Source organism: Mus pahari, chromosome 4 (assembly GCF_900095145.1).
Source record: "Mus pahari chromosome 4, PAHARI_EIJ_v1.1, whole genome shotgun sequence".
Taxonomy (NCBI): Eukaryota; Metazoa; Chordata; class Mammalia; order Rodentia; family Muridae; genus Mus; species Mus pahari.
This window is the reverse complement of record NC_034593.1, coordinates 48,909,586-48,936,855: the sequence shown is the minus strand read 5'-3', so window position 1 is coordinate 48,936,855 and position 27,270 is coordinate 48,909,586. Positions and strand designations below refer to the sequence as shown.

At 37.2% G+C, this 27,270-nt stretch overlaps 1 protein-coding gene across 8 annotated transcripts in view; it reads left to right on the top strand.

Annotated features, from left to right (window-relative positions):
- The window catches only part of Nbea (neurobeachin), a 554,101-nt gene that overhangs the window by 269,205 nt on the left and 257,626 nt on the right, over positions 1–27,270 (top strand). For all 8 annotated transcript variants that reach the window (XM_029537485.1, XM_029537487.1, XM_021195277.2 and 5 more), the window contains 2 exons: positions 3,995–4,056; positions 19,538–19,602. In XM_029537485.1, the coding sequence (XP_029393345.1) occupies positions 3,995–4,056; positions 19,538–19,602 (127 nt within the window). The remainder of the gene's footprint in view (positions 1–3,994; positions 4,057–19,537; positions 19,603–27,270) is intronic.

Here is a 27,270-nt window from a genome sequence, read left to right as displayed (position 1 = left end):
AGGTCAGCAGCAACCAGACTACTGCCACCCCTACCCACACAAGGCCGCTAACCTTGCTGTCCTATACATCCTCCATGATCCTCTAGTTCACATTTCATTTCCCTGCTAACAGCACCACCACTGCACTCCTCGCTCTTATTAAACCCTCCAGGACATTGCTCATTATGTGTTTTCTACATGAATTGGCCTCTTGTTCCTCCCATTTTTCCCCCTCCCCATCTTACTAAGTTGTGTTCTGTTTGTTTGTTTGTTTGTTTCCTGTCAACTAATGATAGTTTCTAAATATATGTTAAGATTCTTTGTCATAGATGTCTGTCAAAGACTCCTGTTTGAGAATAAGCCCTTCATGAAAGGGACTCTAAGATGAGTCCCTTTGCTTGTTGTACATTGACTTCCTACCAATAGGAACAGCCTTAGAGACTGGGCTGTTCTGCAGTATTTGAAAGCTAAAGGGTTCTTTCAACTTGAATTTCAACAGATTAGTCATACCCTCAGATTCACTTTGGAGACTAACTGGTCTTTAAAAGAAATTTTACTGTAGCATTGTGTAGTGCTTGTTTTAAGCAAAGATAGCTTTGTTTACAAAGACTAAGTTTCTAACTTCATATTCATTTGGGTAGGTTATAATAATCTATCCATTGGTATAGTGTTTTCATTTTATTGTTTTAGTTGGTTTTGTTTTAGCAAGAGGAAATGTACTCTCAAAGTAGAATTTTCCAAGTTCTTAGTAAATGTGTATCAAATATCGGCTGAACGGGGGCAAGTGTTTTTTTCTATATCTGTTCTGCTAGCTGTCTGGATCTAGACCATCTAAAATTAATATGCACACATGTCTGTCGTGGCTACCCATCAGGGCTGTCATCCTTAAGCAATGTAGTTCACAATATACTCAGAGACTCAGCAGTCTTCTTCTAGTAGAGCATCTTTTATTTGCCAACCTGCTTCCTCTCATGCCACAGAATCCCACTATCTCCATCTAACTCTATACTTTATGCTGCAAATCCAGTATCTTGCAGTGTTGGGTTAGTATTTATGTGCAGGATAGTTATTCTGGTGAATAAATACCATCTGGTAAGAACATTCTGTCGAGTGGCCTGTACTTTTGTACCTACCTTCCAGAAGAGACTCAGCATGTGGCATTGGCTAGTCTGGAACTTGCTTACATTCACAGAGGACCAGCTGCCTCTGCATTACATGTACAGCACCAGTGAAGGCTGCTTTTTAGCTGATAAAGTGCAGATTGGGATCGTACAGTTGGAGGGCCATTATCAGTCCTTAGAGCCATTACCCCTTCTTCATAACCTGCTCATAATTCTTCATCTTAACTTCCCAAACCATTTATAATTTTCTTTCTCAAGACTTTCTCTGAAATTTTAACTTAAGATTTCCAGTTCTGCTTTCCAGCACCTGCCTCTCATACTGCAGTCATCCATCCCCATGTTACAAAGGTCTATTGAGACATTTCTATTTGTTCCTTGATCACGTTATCTTTGTTGCATAATATATTGCTTCCCCATCCCACATCTGATCCACATCTGACCAAAGCATGCTGGCCAAGTCACCTTAGTCACAAAACCATCATGACCTTCCTTGGAGTTGCTATCAGATGCATTGATTCAGTTACAGATGAATTCAGTGCACTAAAACCTGTGTAGTACATGACTTGCCATTGTCTAAACAATTTAGAGTAGTTCATAGCATCACCAGATAAATTGTACTTTCTCAAGCTTCTGATTAAAGTTCCACAGTATGAAGTTTGATGCTTCTTAAATTTGCAAATATGATGACTTTATTAGGATAAAATATTACCTGTGCGTGCATTTCGTTATTACATGAAACACTGCATAGTACCTATTTGTCTTGTTTCTATTCCTTCTAACCCTTAGGAATAGTTTATAATGAACCATAATTTTGGTAAGTTTTCAGAATTTCCATAGCTTATGTTCTCATCATCAGTATTAGGCCTGTTTTTGCTTCCTAGTTTGTCCTTTGAGAACAGGTGGCTCTGACCAAAGCTAACTAGAGAAAACTAACTGGTAAAGAATGAGGCTCTCCAGACCCGAGTTCATCTTCGTATACACACATGAGAAGGGAGGTATTTACAAACACCTTCTTGCTATCCTGCTGGCTTGTTCATAATTCTTGGGAAAAAAATGCATTGTTGGTGTAAGCTTTTATATTTTTCTTACGATGTAGTTATATTGCTATGAGTTATAAACTACTACATAAGAGTTTATTTTAAAAATAATCAATAATGAAAAATCAATAATGATTCCATTTTTCTAAGATTTTACTTTAAAGTATTATCTATGCAAAATCAACACAGAATAAAGACAGGCAATTATTGCTGCAGAATAGTATTGTCTGTGTTAATATACCCACATCTTAATTATGATCCTGTGGATTTTTCCTTAAGGTTTTCTTTGTCAGAATCCAAGTACTTGATCAGTCAACAAGCAATACATGAACCATCAATCTTTCTGACTCTGTAGCTCCTGAGTGCGAGGATTTCTGACCAGTTACACCGCACATCTTTTAAACAAGCTTTTCACATCAGTCTCTTATTTCATTAGCTGTCTGCCTAGGATCTGATAAGATGGAGTACCAGTGAATTTTTAAAGCTTGTTCTGTCTGTATGTATGACATGGATAAACTCTTTAGCAAACTGAGCACAAAAGGGTATTTATCCACCCCTCTAATAATCGCACATGCTCTTGTCTGCAAGGCACTTGAGACTGCTAGTTGAAACAACTTAAGAAAACAAGAAAATATAACTGTTGCTTTAATGTTGCATTTGTTAGCATTTTTATGTAAAAGCAAAGCATGTCTTTCTATAAGATAATTTACTGGACTAGCAGGTGGGCTCAACAGTAGGCTCAAACTCAGGCCTTTGCCCCACAGGCCCAGAGACCTGAGTTCCAGCACAGAACCCACACAGCTGTCCTTATGACTCCCATAGTTGTTGCACACATGCACCCCAATACACATCATCTACATACTCAAAAGAAAATTCATTTAAAAAATACTTTTTGATTGCATTTGTACTTAGGAGTTAAAAAATAAATCTATTCTTAAGCTATCTTTGTTATGACTTGGACATTTATTTTGAAGTAACAGCCATTATAACTTATGTACTCATCAGACATTAGTATTTTAAGATAGCAACCACTATAATTAATATTCTCAGACAGAGATAATTGTTATTATTAAATCTAATTTGCATATCCTTATTTTGGTACTTTTAGGAGTAGCTATTATGATCTGTTTTCTTATATATAATGCTTTGCAAATTATCCTTCATTTAAAAGACTTGAACAATTATGTCCAAGTGTTTATAGATTTTTTTTTTCTTTTTTGGTTTTTCAAAACCAAGTACTAGGATTGAAGGCATGTACCACCACTGCTCACTCCCAGGATGTTTTCTTCTGCAGAGTAGATGTGGCATTAGAACTGATGGGCCCTATATGAGATGATGATGTAGGGAACTTAGCACAGTCCCCTGCAGATGTTGAGTTGGTGATCCATATGACTGCAGACCTATTGTGTGCATTGTTTTCAGTCCTTGTTGCACCTGGTCTGTGAGTTTGGATCATTTAATAAGCTGTGATAAATGAGCTATGCATACATTTGTTTAATTTTGATCCTCCAAGTAGAGAATGCCTGCAGGTCTTTCATCCTTGTACTCTATGCTAGGAAACTGTCATATAGCAGTACCTTTGGATTAAAGCAGCTCTGACTAGCCTGATTTTAATAGTCATCCCTTACATTACATAAAAATTTTAAAATACCTTGACCTAATAACTGAAACATAAAATCAATATTTTAGAAATTTTCATAAAATTTGAAGCATCTGAATTTTTTCAATAATTAGGAAGAGTATATAGATGAAGTTAATTTCTGAAGTCTCATCTCATAGAAATCTTTTATAATTTCAAATGAGGTAATCCTGTGCCTGCCCTGTGGTAACTCTTTGCGTTGCCCTTTCCCTGCACAGGCCTTGTCTGTATGAAGTCCAGCACGTCTGTGGTGGAGCTGGTCATGCTGCTTTGTTCTCAGGTAAGATTTCATTCTCTTGGTCAGTCTCCGTGAGACTTCTTACACGCGTATAATAGTAATTAGAATGCAATGTTGCCTCTCTCTGTCCTCCATGACCTCCCAGTGCTTTATGCTGTTGGTGCCTGCCTTTGTTGTGTGTTCTTAAGGTGTTTTGATATTGTTCATACCATCTTTTAAAACTCTGCAGCATACATTACAGTTTTTAGAACATAAGTAATGGGTACTGTTTTCTCCTTTGTCAGATTAGAAGTGGTAGAAAGTCAAGCCCTCTTTGTCAGTACTAAATACGTGCGATGCAGCCATCAGTGAGTCATCTTTGACAGGCTGCTTTCCCGTTTTATGTAGAATTGCTATATATTTATAAATTTAAAAGTCTATTGAGTGGTAATTATCTTTATTAACAAGAATTAAAGAAAAATTGTATATTTTTTTACAATTAAACGAACAATTGATCTATCTAAAACTTGAAGGAGAAGAACCATATATTAGTCTTTTAGAGAACTAAAATAGAAAGTTAATGCGCTTTCCTTTCACCAGGAATCCATGTCTCCTGTCATTATATGAATATGAAATATTCCATGATATTTGAGTCGTAGATGCATGCTTGTAATCAGTAGCCATTGTATTTATCCCTGGACTCCTCAGTAGAAGGATGAACACGCCTGATGTCCATAACAGTCCTGAGGTCCACCTAATGCCACAGTCAACCCATGTAAGACAGTGGTCTTTAACCATCCCAGAGCAAACAGCAAAAGCTTACTTAGTGACTTATCCCTGGTCTCCTCAGTAGAAGGGTGATCACAACTAAGTCCTAACCGGCCTGAGGTCCACCTTAAACGCCACAGCCAACCCAGATATGCCGAGCATGACTTCAGTGGTCTTTAAATAGTCTAGAGCAAACAGCAAAAGCTTACCTTCAGATTTCCAGTTTACGTTCTTCAAGGGTATGTTCGTGAGAAACCAGGAATGCAGTCGACAGGAAAACATAGGGAGCAGCAGTACCGAGGGCCTGAGTTCAAGGGAGACGGGCGCTCTGTGGATATTTTAGGTGGAGGAGAAGCCAGACACTTAGCAGCTTTTGTGGCAAGGCATGGTTTCGAATGCCCTTTCCCTTAGCCCTGTCTATCGCTGCAGTTCAGAGAATAAAGAGCAATGTTGCATCAGGATCCGGTGTCTTTGATGGTCTCTTTTTCTAATTGTAGGTTTAACATTACCCATTTGCTGGCTCCAGAAATTCCTGCCATTAGGGGCCCTAGAGATGAAACTTTGCCTGAGATATTGATTGGAAGGAAGAGTGGGAAATGTAAGCTGTCTCTGAAGTACACTTTCCTGTGTGTCAGCAGGACAGCCGGGGAAGCAGGCCTCGGAGATTGATTTTCAAATTGAATTTTAAAAATAATTCAGTGTTTGAACACTGAAAATTTTAAATGTTTCAAGTGGCTTATTGGTTAAATAACCTCATATAAGTAACTTGAAATGTCTACACATTAAAAACAACTATCTTACTATTTTCTGTCAATCTGTAATGTTACTTTCTACAAAGCTCTTTTAAGAAAGCCAGTGAGTGCTTTCCATTCTGTCAAATGCAGTTGGGTAAGTTAACTATGTCAGTGTGAAGCTAAGCTCATCAGTCCAGCATTGCAGATCATTGTTGATCCACAGATGTTTTCAGACTTTGGTTTTGAGGTCACTAAGAAAGATGGACACATTTCAAAAGGTTCTTAAAATAAAATGTCATTTTTTAACTACTGGTGAAATTCATGATTTTCATCTCTTAGCAGGATGACCATAGAAGTGGCAGGCCTCTGATGAAAAAAGTTAATGGTGCTGTAGAGTAGCTGGGCCTAGCTCTCTACAAAGCATGTTCTTTTCTGCAGGCCTTAATGCATTTCTTCCATTGGAGCTGATCCCCATAGAATTAGCACTAGTCTGTGGGCTGTCTTCCTGCCAAGGCAGGCAATCACGATGAATCTTTAAAACCATGGCCCACAGAGCTCGTTTGCTTTGTTTTACTGTCAGCCACCACAGATGATGAGCAGCAGTGAGAGACTAACAGAAGTAGTTCAGAGTATGCACTCTTACTGTCTGTATATATTATATGCACTTTATCTCACAGTGAGATAGAGCCATAAAATAGTATCCATGCTGTGATTTAATTCCTGCCAAAATAAGTTTTCAATACGAGTATCATTTTGTAGTTTGCTTGCATCAAATTTATCTTCAAACTTAGACAAGACATTGAAAACTGAGATTAGAATATGCAACAGGGATTGAAAGGAAAAGGAAGTGAACTTTGTTTGGGGTGTCTTATATTTCTCTTTGTTGCAGCTCATGAAATGCTTTTACTTTTACACTTTTCATTTTTTGTTGGAAGCTCCATGTTAACTACTACATATTATTAAGAATATTTGGTTTTCTTCCCTCCCTATCTGAGCTCCTGAAAAAAATAATTCTTGCCAATAGTAGATGTCCAAAATGTGTTGTAAATTCACATGAGCTCACATTACAAATGTCTGACAGTACTTGTCAAGGGTAATTCAGTTCATATGGCACCCTCTAAACTCTAAGGGGCATGGCATTCAGTCTACCCCCAGTGGAATTTTGCCTTTCTTCAAAAGCATACTTTTAGTTTCAAGAAGATATCACCATTTTCTGTTGTAATTTGTTTATTGTTCCAAAAACCACAGAACAATTTTTATTATATTTTGATACTTTTCTTTCCATGTCCATCTTAACCTTTAAGAACTAGTTCTGTACTCCTCTCTTATGGGCTGTATTAATTTAGCTGCTAGCATCTGTTTAGCACCATGTATTCTTACCGTTTTGAGGAGTAAGGGATTGTATAAGGTGGTTATCCTTTGCTCTGTTTGGCTAAGGAACCCACAGTCGGTGTCCTGCCCAGCCTCCTTGCTCGGTTGCAGAAAGCATGCGTCAGAGCATGCGTCTGCTGTGCAGCATGGTGTCAGAGCATGCGTCTGCTGAGCCGTGCTGAGGTGCTCCCTGCCCCTCCTACAGCACTGACATCCTCCCAGGTTGTCCTCCCTGTGCTACATTCTTTGATGAATAGCAGATTGACTTTTTCCAAGCAGACTTTTTTACGGACTTTAATAGTTTCTAATTATTTCCAGATTTCTCTTTAGGAAGTCTCCATGAGAAGAACTCTAAGAAAAACTGAGTGGTGTTACCCACAGGATTTCTTTAAGTTTCTATCAGTAAAACTTAGCAGATGTACATGAACTTCTCTTTGCTTTGTGTGTAAAGAGATAAATTGAGGGACCTCATGAAAAAAAAAATCATATCATCAGTATTTAAGTGCTTTCTAAGTTAAAGCACTGATTAAGCAAATGCTTGCTTAATAAATCATTCCTGTTCTCATTAAAAGTTGAAAATACATAAGTTAAAATAATGACTCCTTGGATCTATGTATGACATGCTTAGCATGAATTATTTTGTGGTTTGTATGACTTTGTTCTTTTCTAAATACTTCATATATTTAACTAAAAGGATTTGGTGACTGGTGTGGTCAGCGTGTGACTCAGGGCTTTAAAAAGCAGCACTCACAAAGGAGCCACAACTGAGGAAAATCCTTTTCCTTTCAAGTGATTCGGCCTTTGAACATTTAATTTTTTAAAAAAAAAAAAAAACTTTTTTCTCCAATTTGCTACAGTTTAGTCAGATGGTACAAAAGAAAAAGATTTTTTTCTAGATGTAATAAAGCCAAGATGAGGTTCTGAGGCCACGCTGAGGCTAGCATGCAGGACCCTGATAAGTGTCCTCGTTCATAGATATAGTATTGTAAGGATATTAGACTGTGTAGTAAGATGATAACGATGAGAAAACCAGGGGTGGATCTTGTGCTTTTCTCTGGGCCTTTAGAAATGTCATTAAATCCTGACTGTTGTGCAGTTCTGTCCCATGTGATTCAGTGCTTAGGCATCCTGCAACTCCAGTATTGCAGTGCTTACTGAAGCCTTAGTGACATGCTTCTAGCACCTAGGAGGTTAGGGTTATCTACAGCATTGCAGATGTCATATCTAAATTTGAAGGCACTGAGGCAGAATGAAAAGACACATGGCCTGAGATGTTTAACTGATATAATCACGCACATGTACGTGTGGCTCTAAAGACTGAACAGTTGTGGAATGCTCTTTGGAAATGGTTCCTGAAGCTGGTAAACTTCTCCTGCAGTATTAGCAGGGAAGGAGACACAGTCCTTGGAGGCAGTTCCAACACGTCTGCGGGCCTGTTTGTCTGTCCTCTCTTATATCTGTTCTCAGGCTAGGGGGCCAGCTTCCTTTTTTATAGCACATAAAAAGTTAAATAACTAGGGTTAGCTAGGTGGATCCGTGGGTAACAGTGCTTGACTACACGCATGATAGACAGCGCTTATTCCCATAACCCATGGTGAAATGAGAGAACCAAGGCCCTAAAACTGCTATCTCCCTTCTGAATGGAAGAAAAAGAAAAGAGAATAAGAAAGGGGGGCATGAATGTGGCTAAGTATGATGGAGAAGAAGGTTTATTGTAGATAAAAGAGAGAGCACCATAGGTATGAGGGTGAGCATAGCCAGAGACATTTGGAAGGATCCAGAGTGAACACCTCTGAGCTGGGCCATGTGAATGGGCATGGGAGAGGGATCTCCAGGATCATCAGCCAAGAGGGCAAGAGACCCACAAAGCCAAAATAGTGGAGTAGCTGAAATGGCTGGATTATATAGGGACGAGCACATTGGGGAATGGCAGTCCAGCCGCTATGCTGGAGAATTCAGATAAGAGCAGGGTATACCAGAAAGGAGGACCCTGTAACTGGTAGAGATTGAGGGACACAGGGAGAACCTGGTAACCAGAATCTGCTTTGATATGTCAATAAGCACCTCAGTTAATCCTTTGACGCAACTTTCACAAATACTCCATGGCACAAGCATACCAATGAACACTGCTGGTATCACAAATACATTGATGATGATGATGATGATGATGATGATGATGATGATGATAGTAAATTTATTTTAAAAACTCAGACAATATGTTTTTGGGTTGTGTAGAGTAATTCACATCTTCCTAGGTGTTTTTCAAATGAAGTTTACACAATCTTTTTAATAAATTTTTAACAATGCATCCTTTTTCTATGTACTTTCTGTAAGCTCCCTCTCTTCATGTCAGATTAATTAGTTTATCTAAAAGTATGTGGATGCTCACCCTAAAACAAGGAAGCCCCAGTAGGGCAGTTAAGAAAAGGAAAATGGCCATTCTCCACAGAGAAAGATCAATCAGCAGGAAGTTCTGTCCCTTGTCTCATGTTACTTCTTGTGCTATGAAAAGGGTCTACACTTTTCATGTGGCGGTACATTGTTCAGAGTCAGTTTTGTGTGCTTTCTGCTGTTTGTACTGTGTCTGCTGTAGTGGATATTGAGCTCTAAGCCACAGAAGTCAAGTAGGAAATAGGATGTTAGTTGTTTTCTTGTTTTTGTTGAAATTTGCTTTGTATCCTATGGAATGAATTTTGTAGAAAGTTCTGTAGTCATCTCAGAAAAAGATACAAACTAAAACAATAACAACAAAAACATTCTTTGGTGTTTGTTAGAATGTTTTGTAGATATCTTTTAGGTCCATTTGATTTACATTATTATTTAACTCTAGAGTTTACTTAATTTTTGTCTGGATACCTGATCAATTGGTAAGAGTCGGGTATTAAAGTTCCCCATTATCACTCTGTTAGGTTCAGTGATATTGAATGTCCTTTTGGCTTGATATATTTTTCCTTTAATAAGCATGTGCCTTTATGTTGAACATGTTCAAATTTTGTGTTGTTCTGTAAGAAATACAGTATAACACTGTATACTAAATACCATAAATCTGCTGATACTTACCTAGAGATGTGTGCAAGTTATATGCTGATACTGCATCATTTTATATGAGGGACTTGAGCATTCCTGAATATTAGTATTCCTGTGGGATTCTAGGACAACCTGCCATAGATGCCAAGTGATAACAGCATGTATGTTATATGCATTAATAGGTGGGAATATCATTGCTTTAAAACATTATTTAAAATCTAGACTTTTTATTGTAAGTATAAATGAATTATACATATATCGGTGAAATTAATTATGACTATATGCTTTATTTTAACAGAGATCATCTAAAATTCTAGGTGACCTCATGTTTATTTTCAAGTGATTAGTATATAGTATATTTTTATGTTGCCTACCTGTTTTTATATTAGTAATCTTTCTAAGTGAATTCTTGATTTGGGGGAGGGGGATTTTTATATTATCTTTCCCCATAAGATTTTAGTACAGTGTTTATGAAAGTAAGCCATGAAAAGGCAAAAAAGAAAAAATGCTTAAGATACTTTGTACTTACACGCAGATATTCATTAGTTTGTTTATCATGACCAAAAGCATCTTGAGGTGAACAGGATTTGTTTCCTCTCACAGATCTGGGTCACACTTCATTGTTAGGGAAGCCAGGACAGAACTAAAGCAGTAAGACCCATGGGAGAAAGCTTATTGGCTTGCACTCTCTGACTTGTGATTAGCCTTTCTTTAAGTGGAGGCCACTGCCTAGTGGTAGCATTTCCAACTTGAGGCTGGGCTCTCCATTATCTACCAGCATTCAGGATGGTGTGCACAGATATGCCCATAGTCCAGTCTGAATGAGTGAATATCACAGTTGAGATTCTACCCAGGTAACTTTCACTAGTGTCCAGCTGGCAGCGAAAAATCACCAGCATACTTCCACATTCATAGAAAATGGGTGGGGCTCTACTTTTTTCCCCCTAGGTGTCCTCTACTATTATGTTTTCTGTTTTGTTTTTTTTAATTAGATATTGACTTTATTTACATTTCAAATGATAACCCCTTTCCCCCTTCCCCCTGCTCACCAACCCACCCACTCCTGCTTACTGGCCCTGGCATTCCCCTACACTACGGCATAGAGCTTTAACAGGGCCAAGAGCCTCTCCTCCCACTGATGTCCCACAAGGCCATCTTCTGTTATATATGCAGCTAGAGCCTTGGGTCCCTCCATGTTTACTCTTTGGTTGGTAGTTTAGTCTCTGGGAGATCGGGGGTCTACTGGTTCGTTCATTTTGTTGTTCCTCCTATGGGGCTGCAAACCCCTTCAGCTCCTTGGGTCTTTTCTCTAGCTCCTCCATTGGGGACCCTGTGCTGAGTCCAGTGGGTGGCTGTGAGCATCCACCTTTGTATTGTCAGGCACTGGCAGAGCCTTCAGCCTTCTGTCAGCAAGTCCTTCCTGGCATCCACAACAGTGTCTGGGTTTGGGGACTCTATGTGTGATGGATCCACAGGTGGGACAGTCTCTGGATGGACGTTCCTTAAGTTTCTGCTCCGCACTTTGTCTCTGTAACTCCTTCCATAGGTATTTTATTCCCCCTTCTAAAAAGTATCCACACTTTGGTCTTCCTTCTTCTTGAGATTAATGTTGCCTGTGAATTGTATCTTGGGTATTCCAAACATCTAGGTTAATAGCCACTTATCAGTGAGTGGTTACCATGTGTGTTCTTTTGTTACCTCACCTCAGGATGATATTTTCTAGTTCCATCCATTTGCCTACGAATTTCAGGAAGTCACTGTTTTTAATAGCTGAGTAGTACTCCATTGTGTAAATTTACCACATTTTCTGTATCTATTGCTCTGTTGAAGGACTTCTGGGTTCTTTCCAGCTTCTGGCTATTAGAAATAAGGCTGTTATGAACATAGTGGAGCATGTGTTCTTATTATATGTTGGAGTATCTTCTGGGTATATGCCCAGGAGTGGTATTGCTTGATCTTCTGGTAGTACTAAATCCAATTTTCTGAGGAACTGCCAAACTGATTTCCAGAGTGGTTGTACCAGCTTGCAATCCCACCAGCAATGGAAGAGTTTTCCTGTTTCTCCACATCCTCGCCAGCATCTGCTGTCACCTGAGTTTTTAATCTTAGCCATTCTGACTGGTGTGAGGTGGAATCTCAGGGTTGTTTTGGTTTGCATTTCCCTGATGAGTAAGGATGTTGAACATTTCTTTAGGTGTTTCTCAGTTATTCAGTATTCCTCAGTTGAGAGTTCTTTGTTTAGCTCTGTACACCATTTTTAATAGGGTTATTTGGTTCTCTCGTGTCTAACTTCTTGAGTTCTTTGTATATATTGGATATTAGCTCTCTGTCGGGTATAGGATTGGTAAAGATCTTTTCCCAGTCTGTTGGTTGCCATTTTGTCCTAATCACAGTGTCCTTTGCCTTACAGAAGCTTTTCAAATTAATAAGGTCCCATTTGTCAATTCTTGATCTCAGAGCATAAGCTATTGGTGTTCTGTTCAGGAAATTTTCCCCTGTGTCCATGTGTTCAGTGTTCTTCCCCCCTTTCTTTTCTATTAGGTTCAGTGTCTCTGGTTTTATGTGGAGGTCCTTGATCCATTTGGACTTGAGCTTTGTACAAGGAGATAAAAATGGGTCAATTTGCATTCTTCTACATGCTAAGCACCAGTTGAGCCAGGAACATTTGTTGAAACTGCTGTCTTTTTTCCACTGGATGGTTTTAGCTTCTTTATCAAAGATCTTGTGACCATAAGTGTTTGGGTTCATTTCTGGGTCTTCAATTCTATTTCATTGCTCTAACCTGACTGCATGCAGTTTTTATAACAGTTTCTCTGTAGTACAGCTTCATGTCAGGGATGGTGATTCCACCAGAGGTTCTTTTATTGTTGAGAATAGTTTTCACTATTCTAGGTTTTTTGTTATTCCAGATGAATTTGCAGATTGCTCTTTCTAATAACTCTGAAGAATTGAGTTGGAATTTTGATGAGGATTGCATTGAATCTGTAGATTGCTTTCTGCAAGAAGGCCATTTCTACTATATTAATCCTGCCAATCCATGAGCATGGGAGATCTTTCCATCTTCTGAGATCTTTTTTGATTTCTTTCTTTAGAGACTTGAAGTTCTTCTCATACAGATCTTGCACTTGCTTAGTTAGAGTCACACCAAGGCATTTTATATTATTTGTGTCTATTCTGAAGGGTTTTGCTTCCCTAATTTCTTTCTCAGCCTGTTTACCCTTTGAGTAGAGGAAGGCCACTGATTTGTTTGAGTTAATTTTGTATGGAACTAATTTACTGAAGTTGCTTTATCAGGTTTATGAGTTCTCTAGTGGAATTTTTAGGGTCACTTAAATATACTATCATATCATCTGCAAATAGTGATATTTTGACTTCCTCCTTTCCTATTTGTATCCTTTTGGTGTTTAGTTGCTCTGGCTAGCACTTCGAGTACTATATTGAATAGATAGGGAGAGAGTGGGAAGCCTTTTCTAGTCCCTGGTTTTTGTGGGATTGCTTCAAGTTTCTCTCCATTTACTTTGGTGTTAGCTACTAGTTACTGGTTTGCTGTATATTGCTTTTGCTATGTTTAGGCACGGGCCTTGAATTCCTGATCTTTCCAAGACCTTTATCATGATTGGGTGTTGGGTTTTGTCAAATGCTTTCTCAGCATCGAGTTAAGTGATCCTATGGTTTTTGTCTTTGAGTTTGTTTATATAGCGGATTACATTGATGGATTTCCTTATATTGAACTATCCCTGCATCCCTGGGATTAAGCCTACTTGATCATGATCGATGATCATTTTAATATGTTCTTGGATTTGGTTTGTGATTATTTTATTGTGTAATTTTGCATCAGTATTCATAAGGGAAATTAGTCTAAAGAGTTCTCTTTCTTTGTTGGGTCTTTGTGTGGTTTAGGTATCAAGAGTAATTGTGGCTTCAAAGAATGAATTGAGTAGAGTTCCTTCTGTTTCTGTTTTGTGGAATAGTTTGAGGAGTGTTCATATTAGGTCTTCTTTGAAGGTCTGCTAGAACTCTGCACTAAACCCATCTGGTCCTGGGCTTTTTGTGGTTGCAAGATATTAATGACTGTTTCTATTGCTTTAGGGGATACAGGGCTGTTTAGATCATTTACCTGATCATGATTTAACTTTGATACCTGGTATCTGTCTAGAAAATGGTCTATTTCATCCGGATTTTCTAGTTTTGTTGAGTATAGGCTTGTGTAGTAGGATCTGATGATTTTTTGGATTTTCTTGGTTTCTGTTGCCAAATCTCCCTTTTCATTTCTGATTTTGTTAACTTGGGTACTGTCTCTGTGCTCTCTGGTTAGTCTGGCTAACAGTTTATCTATCTCACGGATTTTCTCAAGGAACCAGCTCCTGGTGTGGTTGATTCTTTGTATAGTTCTTTTTGTTTCTAATTGGTTGATTTCAGCCCTGAGTTTGATTACTTCCTCCTGTCTACTCCTCTTGGGTGAATTTGCTTCCCTTTGTTCTAGAGCTTTCAGGTGTGCTGTTAAACTACTAGTGTATACTTTCCCTAGTTTCTTTTGGGAGGCACTCAGAGCTATGAGTTTTCCTCTTAACACTGCTTTCATTGTGTCCCATATGTTTGGGTATGTTTTAATCTTCGTTTTTTATTAAATTCTAAAAACTTTAATTTCTTTCTTTCTTCCTTCCTTCCTTCCTTCCTTCCTTCCTTCCTTCCTTCCTTCCTTCCTTCCTTCCTTCCTTCCTTGGCCAAGTTTTCATTGAATAGAGCACTGCTCAGTTTCCATGTGCATGTGGGCTTTGAATACCAGCCTTAGTCTGTAGTAATCTTATAGGAGGCATGGGATTATCTGAGTCTTCTTATATCTGTTGAAGTCTGATTTGTTACTGATTATATGGTCAGTTTTTGAGAAGGTACCATGAGGTGCTGAGAAGAAGGTACATTCTTTTGATTTAGAATGAAATGTTCTATAGATATCTGTTAAGTTCCTTTGGCCCAAAACTTCTGTTTGTTTCACTGTGTCTCTGTTTAGTTTTGTTTCCCTGCTCCGTCCATTGGTGAGAGTAGAGTGTTGAAGTCAGCCACAATTATTGTGTGAGGTGCAATGTGTGCTTTTAGCTTTTGTCAAGTTTCTTTTATGTGGGTGCCCTTGCATTTGGAGCATAGATGTTCAGAATTGAGAATTCTTCTTTGTAGATTATTCCTTTGATGAGAATGAAGTGTCCTTCCTTATCTTTTTTGAAAAGTTTTGGTTGAAAGTCCATTTTATTCTATATTAGAATGGCTACTCCAGCTTGTTTCTTGGGACCATTTCCTTGGAGAATTGTTTTCCAGTCCTTTACTCCAAGGTAGTGTCTGTCTTTGTCACTTAGGTGCATTTCCTGTATGCAGCAAAATGCTGGGTCCTGTTTACATATCCAATCTGTTAGTCTTTGTCTTTTTCTTGGGGAATTGAGTCCATTGATGTTAGGAGATATTAAGGAATAGTGATTGTTGCTCCATGTTATTGTTAATGTTATTTTTATGTTTGTTTGGTTATCTTATTTGGGGTTTGTTGATAGAAGATTACTTTCTTGGTTTTTCTGAGGTTTAGTTTCCCTCCTTGTGATGGTGTTTTCCATCTATTTTCCTTTGTAGAACTGGATTTATGGAAAGATATTGTGTAAATTTGGTTTTGTCATGGAATATCTTGGTTTCTCCATCTATGGTAATTGAGAATTTCATTGGGTATAGTAGTCTGGGTTGGCATTTGTGTTCTCTTAAGGTCTGAATGACATCTGCCCAAGATCTTCAATCTTTCATAGTCTCTGGTGAGAAGTCTGGTGTACTTCTGATAGATCTGCCTTTATATGTTACTTGACCTTTTCCCCTTACTGCTTTTAACTAACTTTCTTTCTTCCTTCCTTCCTTCCTTCCTTCCTTCCTTCCTTCCTTCCTTTTTTTTTTTTTTTTTTTTTTTTTTCACTTGGTGTTTTGACTATTATGTGACAGACTTTTTGGTTCCAATCTATTTGGAGTTCTGAAGGCTTCTTTTATGTTCATGGGCATCTCTTTCTTTAGGTTAGGGAAGTTTTCTTCTATAATTTTGTTGAAGTTATTGACTAGCCCTTTAAGTTGGGAATCTTCATTCTCTTCTATACCTATTATCCTTAAGTTTGGTCTTCTCATTGTTCAGGATTTCCTGGATGTTTTGAGTTAGGAGGTTTTTTCATTTTGCATTTTCTTTGACTGTTGTGTCAATGTTTTCTATGTTATCTTCTGTCCCTGAGATTCTCTCTTCAATCTCTTTTAATCTGTTGGTGATGTTTGCATCTATGACTCCTGGTCTCTTTCCTCGGTTTTCTATATCCAGGGCTATTGCCCTTTGTGATTCTTTATTCCTACTCTTTCCAATTTTTACATCCTAGAAGGTTTTGTTCAGTTCCTTTACCTGTTTTGGTTGTGTTTTCCTGTAATTCTTTAAGGAATTTTGTGTTTTCTCTTTAAGGGGTTCTATCTGTTTATCTGTGTTCTCTTGTATTTCTTTTCTTTTTTTTTTTTTTTTTTTTTTTTTTGGTTTTTCGAGACAGGGTTTCTCTGTGTAGCCCTGGCTGTCCTGGAATATACTTTGTAGACCAGACTGGCCTGGAACTCAGAAATCTGCCTCCCTCTGTCTCCCAAGTGCTGAGATTACAGGTGTGTGCCACCACCGCCCAGCTTCTCTTGAATTTCTTTAAGGGCGTTATTTATGTCCTTCTTAAAGTCCTCTATCATCCTGAGATGTGATTTTTAAATGCATGAGATGTGCTTTTATGGTGTGCTGGGGTAACCAGAGTTTACTGTTTTGGGTTCTTATGATGCCAAGTAGTCTTGGTTTCTTATGTGTATGTTCTTGTGTTTGCCTTTGGCTGTCTGGTTATCTCTGGTATTAGCTGGTATTGCTGTCTCTGACTGTGGCTTTTCCCTCCTGCAAGCCTGTGTGTCAGTACTCCTGGGAGACCAATTATCTCTGGGGGGAATTTGAGTATGGAGAGTGGTGGTGCAGGATCAGCTCTGGGGTTCAGATAGAGATCAAAAGACTCCTGTCCCAGGCAGCCCCTAGGCTCCTGTGTCCTGAGGGTTCCTGGTGTGTTTCTCTGAGCTGCAGTGGTGTTCCTACCTGCACTCCCAGGCCTGTCCACACTCCTGAGAGGCCATCTCCCTCCTGGAGCTATTTCGGTATGGAACCCTGTGGAAGAGGATCTGCTATAGGTGGAGGTGAAACCCAAAGGCCAATTTTTTTTTTAATTTTACACAGTATTCTTTGCTTCAGCTCTTTTATTAGCTTGTTATAACTTATTGCTCAGATTTTCCAGTGTCATTATTTCAGTTACAATGAGCATTTACTTTGAAGATTTTTAAGGGCTACCACCACTTTTAGTGATAGTTAATGTTAAGTAGATCTTAAGGATACAGATACAGAAAATATAAAATCAATGTTCAGTATACATTAAATCTACTCTTATCCTTCTAGTTTTCCTTCTACTATTTATGATTTTTTTTAAAGTTTAAGATGGATTTAATATCTAAGGAATAATCTGGCATGTTTAACTTCATACAGAGGAGGAGGAATGAGTATGTGCATTGAGCTGACATAGATGAGGAGAAACTGATAGAAAAAATGATGTTCTTGGCCTGAGGTGTCTGTCTAGTGGTCATCTCAGAGAACATGGGGGATCTCATCGCCATCCTTCTGGAATGTATTTGTCTTCAAAGTGTTCCGTTTCAGACGGTCCGCACACAAGATCCAATTCCCAAGGAAGTCCCTCATCTTAAGGAAATTTCATGCATTCACAGAGAAGAGTTTAAAAAGGCTGATGAAGTGGTTCTAAAGACTTGGTGGTCCTCTTCAAGCATTTCAACTTGAAATTAAAAGTTTCCCACAAAGACAGAGATGTAATGTAGGGTGCTCATGCACCCAGCCCGATAACCTCATGCCACTCCTCCACTCACAGTGAGTTGATATTGGCCAGGACTTCCTGGAGGTGAAATATAACCTGAAAAACCATCCATTTCACATAATACAGAGTAGTGTAGAGCAGGCCACATCCTGATCATAATATTCTGTTTAAAGTGTGTGTGTGTGTGTGTGTGTGTGTGTAATACACTTGTGTAAGATACATGTTTCTTAAAGTCTTATGCTTCTGTTATTCCACTGGCTTGCTTATATTTAGACATCAGCATTCTTATCTTAACTCTGACTTTTTACATAGTTTTCAAAGGATTTACTCTGCTCATGTTGTGGACAGAGCACAACTTTTTTTTTTTTTTTAATTTTGTAAACCTGAATTCATGGTCAGGGTAATTGAATACCTCTGGGTAGACAGTATTTCATCTATAAAGAAAAGCATAGATTTGATGAGCTAAAACAAATCACAGATATGATGAGCTAAATAAAATTCCATTTCAATGCTGAGTTAATTAATAATTATTAACATTATTAATAATAGCTATCATAATCATTCAGAAAAGATGTGCATTGGGTTTACTCATAATGTGATATCAGCTTAATTCAAAACTTAATTGGCATTATATTATAATAAAATGTACACTTTTATACCACCATACCATTTATGCTGTCAAAAATATATAAAATATTTTCCATGTGCAAAAAATGCAAGTCATGTGATAGGATTTGTAGACAAGTGACATAGAATTAATAGAATTATATATGTGTATATATTAGTAGGACTAGTGAGACTATTTGTAGAACTACTGAAAAAATAGAATTTTCTATTAAAAAAAAAAAAACTTAGTGGCCAAATAAGAAAATAACTTGAATAAATCCAAAGCCAAAACTAGCTTTTTAAATTATATTCTGAATTTTTCATGGTAAGAATTCAAAACAAACAGCATTCTTTTCTAATCCAAAACAGTATATTAGAGTTGTTGGTGTTCATTGTTGTGGCTTTTTCTCTCTGGAGCTGCCAGATTCAGGCATTTAGCAAATTTAGCTAATCTCCAATTAGCAAATAGAGAATACATTAGAGTAATTTTTACTAAGTTTCGTGATGCACATTTGAAACAATTGTATTTGTAACTTTGTGCTGTTTCAGTCTTTTAGAATATGAATCTGACTAGAGCAATTTATTCCCAAGGCGAAGTAAAGATGTGATTGTGGAGAGGCATAGATGCATAAATGTATAAAATGCCTAAATGCTTAGCAACATAGATGTATAAATGTATAAAGGCACAGTTGCATAAAATATATGTGCATAAGTGTATAGATTACATAAAGGTATAGATATAAAAAACATATAGATGCATAAAAGCATAGATGCGTAAAGGCATAATTTTGCTCCCATTTCTAATGAAAACTCTGTATTGTTGAGTAAAGACTGCAGCAGTCTAATATACCTCCTTCTGTGCATAGCCGCAGGCCTCTCTTGGTCATTGGTTCTTTCCTGGAAGGAAGCTTGGTGCTGAGCACACACTTACTGTCTTACTTTCTAGCAACCGAAAGCCACCTTCTAAACTCTGAATCGGGATCACTTAATTTTTTTTTCCTTCTGAAATGACACTTGTTATAAAAATCTTATTGAAAACAAAGTGTTGTATATGTTAGTAACAGTGTCACCATGGTCCTTAGCTAGCTGCTATTTCATTTGCATGTTTATTTTTCTTACACTTGCTTTGGTTTATTCCTTTAGGAATGGCAGAACTCTATCCAGAAGAATGCAGGCCTTGCATTTATTGAACTCATCAATGAAGGAAGGTAATTAATTTTACACTATCTGGGCAACTAGACAGTCAGCATTTAATTTCACCAGACAATTGTGCTCTCATACCATCTGTTCTAAAATTTGTTAGAAAAAAAGCTTTGAATTCAATAATTTAACATGTAGGCACTTGACTTTTAAATTAACAAATTTTAGATGTTAAGTATTTAGTTATGGAGACAAAGCATATATGAAGTAGTGATACTAGATTTAGTTGGTGAGATCTGAGCCGCATCTTACTAAGTAGTGAGATTGTCTTAGGCAGATCAAGTGAAGCCAGTCTGCATTCCCATCTGCCACCCCATCTGTTTTCAGGCTGAGCTCAGTGTTTACACTTGAGCCCCTCACCAGTTCACATGAAGTGACTTCATCTGATCCTATCATGTAATTGGTACCTGACTGGAAGTATAAAGGATGTTCAATACAGAAGGTGTAACCGCCTTAGCTAGGAGTGGCTGCTACCATTGTTAATAATGCCATGAGAGAAATTTTATTTTAAACCATTGTTGTATTTATCACTCTTGTGTATGGTTGCTTAGTATGATTTTTTGCAGTACTCCATGGGTAGTTTACACATTAAGGTTGCTACTTATGTCACCCTTTGTTATGTGTAGTTCTAGCAACCTGAGACAGGCAACCATTATAAGTTGAATTTTCTATATTATATAGTGAACCCTATGGAAAATAATTATCATATATTTGGTATGATGCTTGATTTTATGGAACAAGCTTTACATAAATTAATACAGCAGTAATGGTTATTGTATTTAAACTTCCTTTTTCATTCAGAAATAATGATCCTTAAAAAATAGTTTTTATGTGACATGAAAACTCAGTTTTTAGTGTTGCTGCGCTTTCTTCCATCCTTGCTCTGTATCCTGAGAAACTACCTTTGTTTATACAGTATCTCATTGTACATTCCTTCCTTTGATGTAAGTAAACACTGCTTTCATCATAATACAGTTCCAAACTTAAAATAAGTTTTATGCTTGCCACAGAGTGAAGAGTAAAGAGTGAAGGAAATTATAAGAAATGGTAATAGGGAAAGAGCTGGCTCAGGGGTTAAGAGCACTGGCTCATCATCATCCTGAGAACCCAGATTAAACTCTCAGCACCCACATGATGACTCACAAGCATCTGTGACTCCAGTAACTTGGGATCATGCCCTCTTCCTAGGCATCAGAAATGAAAAGTTGGTTTTCTGTCAATAACGTTGTAAGAGATAAGGAAGCTGAAATTCTTGTGCTTTTAATTAGATTATATTTATTGACAGAAAAAGAATGATGCTAGAAATTTTGCTAATATCAAATATGGAAAGCTTGGAGAAACTTTATTTTCTAAAAGCATATATACTCGAACATTATTTTAGAGAATGGTCCAAAATGTGGTAACATCTATTTCTCTGAAGGCTGAGAATGATGCATGTGATGATTCTAAGAGCTGCTGGTGTACAGACGCTTAGGACGAGAGGCTCCATTGGTGCTGCTGCGTATTACACATATGCAGAACTCTCTGGTTCCTATCTGTAGTTTGGTCATTCTTCAATTTAAACATTTTCTTTTTTTGCAAATACAAAATGATACTACTAGTTTCCAGAGGCCAGTATGTAGATCACCATTCCTTTTTTAGAGTAAAAGCACATCTATCTGTTTATCTTCTACCATGAACACCTACTATGTGCTACATACAAACTCAGCACTTTACTACATGTTACCTCATTTGTACGGACATAGAACCTTGTTCCTAGATCTCACTTAGCTTGGCTGTTGGGCTGTTCTTTTTTTTTTTTTTTTCCTTATAGGAATGGAAATTAAAACCTCCAAGTGGAAATTGTTATAAATGTTTATCCTCCATAACAGCTACACCCATCAATCAGAGCTAGAGGAAATATGTATGAGTCGTCTACCATTAACAGGAAAAATGCACTGATGAATGTGTAACTGAACTAAAGCACACCCAGGACGGCCTGGAATTATATACTAGATCGTTTAAAGGAATCTAACAAAGAATCTTTATCATTATAGCAAAGCAAGGTTAATGGGGTGTAAAATTGCCTATAATATCTTGGCAATAATAATTGGAATTTAAGCTAGTAAAATATGAATTGAAGAGGAGACATATAAGAGAGACATTTTTTAAAATATGGGATGTGTATAATCCTTTTAAATGAATTAATCTTTTTCCTAAATAAACTTCTATCACCCTTTTGAAAGAAATATCAAATATAATTAATAAATTCACTGTGAAATGCAGGATGTTTATGATTAGTGCTAATATAACCTGGGCTTGCAAAGATCTAGTTTTCACTTTGTTTTAATTTCATCATAAAGGATAAAAGATAAACTTTTAATTCTTTAGGATTTTAAGAGGAGGAACTTGATCCAAGTGAGATTCATTAATAATTACATGGCTGCTGTTTGAATGTCAGTTAACATTTAAATTGTTAAGGGTTTGTTTGAGTTTGTTTCTCCAAGAGACATGCAGGCACACACACACAATTTCCAAAGCTGAGCTCTGAAACTGTGTCCGTGGAACAGATGTTTTAGTTTAGTTTTAACCATAAATTTATGAAAACTTGAAAACAGAAGTTGTTTCTCTGCATTGTTTCATCTGTAGCCCCAGTAAGATCTTTTTCTTACAATTCTTTTGCTTATTTTGTGCAATAAATTATTAAGTGATGATTTTTGTAAATAAATGAGTATAAACTGTCTTTTGCTTTCTAAAATTACTATGTACTTCTAACAATGTTTTTGAATTGTACATATTAGTCACTGATGACAAAATATGCTTATTCAAAGCTAAAATACATCCCATTTAATAAAGGTTAAGTTTCACATACTAGGGAAATAGCGTTTACATTTACTTGTTTTAATCTGCTCTATGTTGTTATCAGCAGAGCACTGGGAGCTACTAGTTTATAAACAAAAACTTTCTGTTCCATGGTTCTCAGTGCTGGGAAGTCCAAGACCAAGGTGCTAGCATCTGGCAAGGGTCTTTTTACCACATGCTTCCAAGGTTAAACATAATGATAGGATGAGAGAGAGCAAGATGGGTGTGGACTTGTTTCTGAAACAAATGTCCTCTTGTGGAAACATCAGTCGGTTCAGGAGGCCAGAGCCCTGATGACCTATGTACCTCCTAAAGGTCCTACTTTTTAACAGGGTTAATTGGGGTTGATATTTGAGTGCATAAATTTACATATTCATGCCACACTAATCTTCAGTCTTGTTTGAATTGTATTTTAACCATATTTTTAAAAATTTCTTCAGATACTCATGTATTTAGATACTTTTAACTTTTGAGAGAAACGTTTAAAATATAAGTCTTAACTAGCCTTAGCCTAGGCCTACGTTCTCCAGACACCAAGGAAAAAGTTCCTATTTTTTTCTCTGTTGTATAAACTATCGTAAAAGCCTGCATTACTACTTTGTAGCAGTCCCCAAACCCATCTGGGAAAAGACTAAGAAAAGGGTTTTATTTATTTTTTAATTGTTAATACAGCCTAACACACATACAGGTAACCCTGAAGGTCTCAAAAGCACCTTTAAGCTACACAACAATGAAATAACACACTCTCAACAAAGACTTACAGAGCACAGCTCATTTGTTGGAGAAATTGCATTGCATGGAGAAAATGCTTTTGCACATAGTTTTTTTTTTTTCTGTACAATAATTGAGCAATTTGAATTTAACCTGAAGAAAATTTAACCCACTGAAAGATATCTGAGGCAGGACATTTCTAAGTGCAAGCTAGTCACGTAAAAGCTCCCCTGGTGTCCAGGGTGGTGACTACAGAGCACTTCTTTCACAAGAGGGAGTCAGACCATAGGGCACAGGTTAGGATTGTGGTAAGATAAGTGGCACTCCTGCTTACTGTGAGGACAGCTAGCAGCCCACCTTCCTCATCATAAGCAGCAAATGTACGCAAGATCGAGACTGTAGTTGATCTCGGTGTAGATTATATTAGTTACCCATGCATGTTTTCATGACTGGAGTGCTGACCATTAATTTACTTACGGCTTGGTGTTGATGGGAATTTATAACGTTTATGTGTATATCTTTAAGCATGTGCGACTTTTACAGTTTTTCCTTAAGAGCATTATTTATAAAAAAAAGACAGAAAAACAAGAAATTATGCCATTATCTAGACTTCTGTATTCATAGCATAATGGAAGAGAAGCAATGAAATTCACTTAAAAAGAAAAGAGTTGATATTTACAAGGGTCTTAAGTAATTAAAGAATAAAAATAGCAATTTTATACTCCAAACCTTCCAGGAATATGTGCTTCTCAGTTCATTTTATGAGATTCCTGCCCTTTACATTAGCACCAAAGGCATTTCAAGAAAGGAAGCTTACTATTAGTAGCCAATATAAACCTATGCATAATCTATACATAGACTCATATACTATATGCAACTGCCTATGAAAGGAATTCTACAAGAAAACTTTTAGTCAAAAATGTAGAGCTGGTATGACATTCAAACTGCTACTTCTGTGCACAGACTGAAAGACAACACCTAGGTGTGAGCATTCTGCAGATGCAGTAAGGTGTGCGGCCATGATGCTCACCTCTTGAACTAGACTCACTGTGAATGACCTGAGTGTACTGATGGCTGCAGAAGCACAATCAACACCTTGTTTAGTTGGGACAGATTAAATGCTCCTCCTGGGATCCACAGCAAGACAAGGGTGCTTCTATCACTTGGTGCATATATTGGGCTTTTGGCCAGGAGACTAAGTTCATTTAGAGAGGCAATCCCAAGGTGGCCAAACAAGGTAGTAGAACTACTAAATGAATCAAGAACAATGATAGGATACAAGATCAGTATTCAAATACAATATGAATGTTATGATAACATACTTATCAAAGTGACCAATCAAAGCCAAAATAATATTAAGAGATATCCTCTGAATATATGCAAAAGAGTGTTACAATAAAAACTACAAGGCATTTTATAAAAATCAGGGACTGGAGAGATGGCTCAGTGGTTAAGAGCACTGACTACTCTTCCAGAAGAGGTCCTGAGTTCAGTTCCCAGCAACCACATATTGGCTCACAACCATCTGTAATGGGATCTGATGCCCTCTTCTGGAGTAATTGAGAAAATAACAGTATACTCACATACATAAAATAAGTAAATAAATAAATCTTTTTAAAAATTTTTAAAAAACATAAAAATCAATAAATATACAACTCTGCTCTGCCCATAGAACTTTCTAAACTGATTACTCATGCCTCAAGTCCCTGGAGGGTTTTTTTAGTTGGTGATGATGATGGTGGTTTATATTTGATTTTGTAGAGGTTAACAAACAGATTTAAAATGCTATGAAATTATAAGGAACTATGATAGAACATAAATAGGTTGGATGTCTTATTTACCCTTTTGATTTTAAGACTTTTTGCAGGCCAAGTCTGAAAAGATTGTAGCCCAAGACATAATCATAAATGTATTTAAAATACTCTAAGTTATTGTTCCCTATAGTTGTTGTTTCCTAACTGAACTGAGGAGTTCTGAGTGGGAAGTTTGTAGATGGCAGTGTTTTATTGCAGTGAAAAGGCCAAATGCCAAGTTGGTGCAGTAAAGGTAGAAAGATTATGAGAGAAACAGGATAATTTGTATCTTACAAGTCAGTAGGGAAGTCAGGCCCTGGATTTTCAGTGTACACAAACACTTTCCTGTGCAGACCCCATGCCCCTTCGTTCCTTGGCAAGCTGATGGGAGATTGTTCAGTGCTTCATGCTTGAAGCATAAAGAGCCCAACCTGCATTTTTCTTGGGCTTGTAAAGTTTATCTCCAGTGCCTTTGGAAGTCCATGGCTTCAGTTCTCTGTACCAGTTACACAAATATAATCTATAAGAACTGCAGTGTTCCCTCAGTTGGCCAATCTCAGACTGGCCAAGTCAGAGGGAAAGATCCCAACAATTTACAGTATGCTAACCTTCAGTCTGCTGAGGCATTTGTTTGATGTGGGCTACAGCATCTCATCAGCAGAAGTGGAAATAAGTCTTCTAGAGACAGTATAAAGGTAGCATGTATTATACCACCACTTCATTCTGCCTAGATCTGTGCTGAGCTGCTCTCATTCCTTTTTCTACCTAATTCTCATACATGGAATTTTCCACATTTTACAGATGACTACATAAACTGAAAGGGCAACTAATTTGATAAAGGACACCTTTCATTTAAAAACAAAGAAAAAAGGTCAGGATGTACCATAAAAAGGGAGAATGAGGATGGTGATATGTGTACATGCGTATATCTATGTATATGTGTGCATACATAAGTATATATATATATATATATATATATATATATATATATNTATATATATATATATATATATATATATATATATATATGTGTGTGTGTGTGTGTGTGTGTGTGTGTGTGTGTGTGTATGTATACATATGTGTGTATGCAGATAAATAATGACTGAACAAAAGGAAAATGGCTGTAAGATATCACATATATTATAAATTTGGATATATTCAAATTAATGAATATTAAATAGTTCATTAAGGATGATTTTAAGTTATCATGAAAAATAATACTATTTACACATCCTTTACTTGAATCTCTTGTTCATGCTAGCATCATAATAATATCAGAAGAAGAAAAACCACATAATCATCTCATTAGATGATGAAAGCATTTGACAAAATCCAACACCCCTTCATGATAAAAGTTTTGGAAAGTTCGGGAATTCAAGGCCCATATCTAAACATAATAAAAACAATATACAGCAAACCAGTAGCCAACATCGGACTAAATGTAGAGAAACTTGAAGCAATCCCACTAAAATCAGGGACTAGACAAGGCTGCCCACTCTCTTCCTACCTATTCAATATAGTACTTGAAGTCCTAGCCAGAGCAATTCGACAACAAAAGGAGATCAAATGAATACAAATTGGAAAGGACAAAGTCAAAGAATCACTATTTGCAGATTATATGATAGTATATATAAGTGACCCCAAAAATTCCACCAGAGAACTCCTTAGCCTGATAGACAACTTTAGTGGAGTAGCTGGTTATAAAATTAATTCAAACAAATCAGCAGCCTTCCTCTTAAAAAAGGATAAACAAGCTGAGAGAGAAATTAGGGAAACAATACCCTTTACAATAGTCACAAATAATATAAAACAACTTGGTGTGACTAGGAAGTGAAAGATCTGTATGATAAGAACTTCAAGTCTCTGAAGAAAGAGATCAAAAAAGATCTCAGAAGATGGAAAGATCTCCCATGCTCATGGATTGGCAGGATTAATATAATAAAAATGGCTATCTTGCTGAAAGCAACCTACAGATTCAATGCAATTCCCATCAAAATTCCAACTCAATACTTCACCAAGGTAGAAAAGGCAGTTTGCAAATTCATCTGGGATAACAAAAAACCTAGGATAGCAAAAACCATTCTCAACAATAAAAGAACCTCTGGTGGAATCACCATGCCTGACCTCAAGCTGTACTACAGAGCAAAATTGTGATTAAAAACTGCATAGTACTGGTACAGTGACAAACAGATAGATCAATGGAATAGAATTGAAGACCCAGAAATGAACCCACACACCTATGGTCACTTCATCTTTGACATAGGAGCTAAATCCATCCAGTGGAAGGAAGACAGCATTTTCAACAAATGGTGCTGGCTCAACTGGCATTTA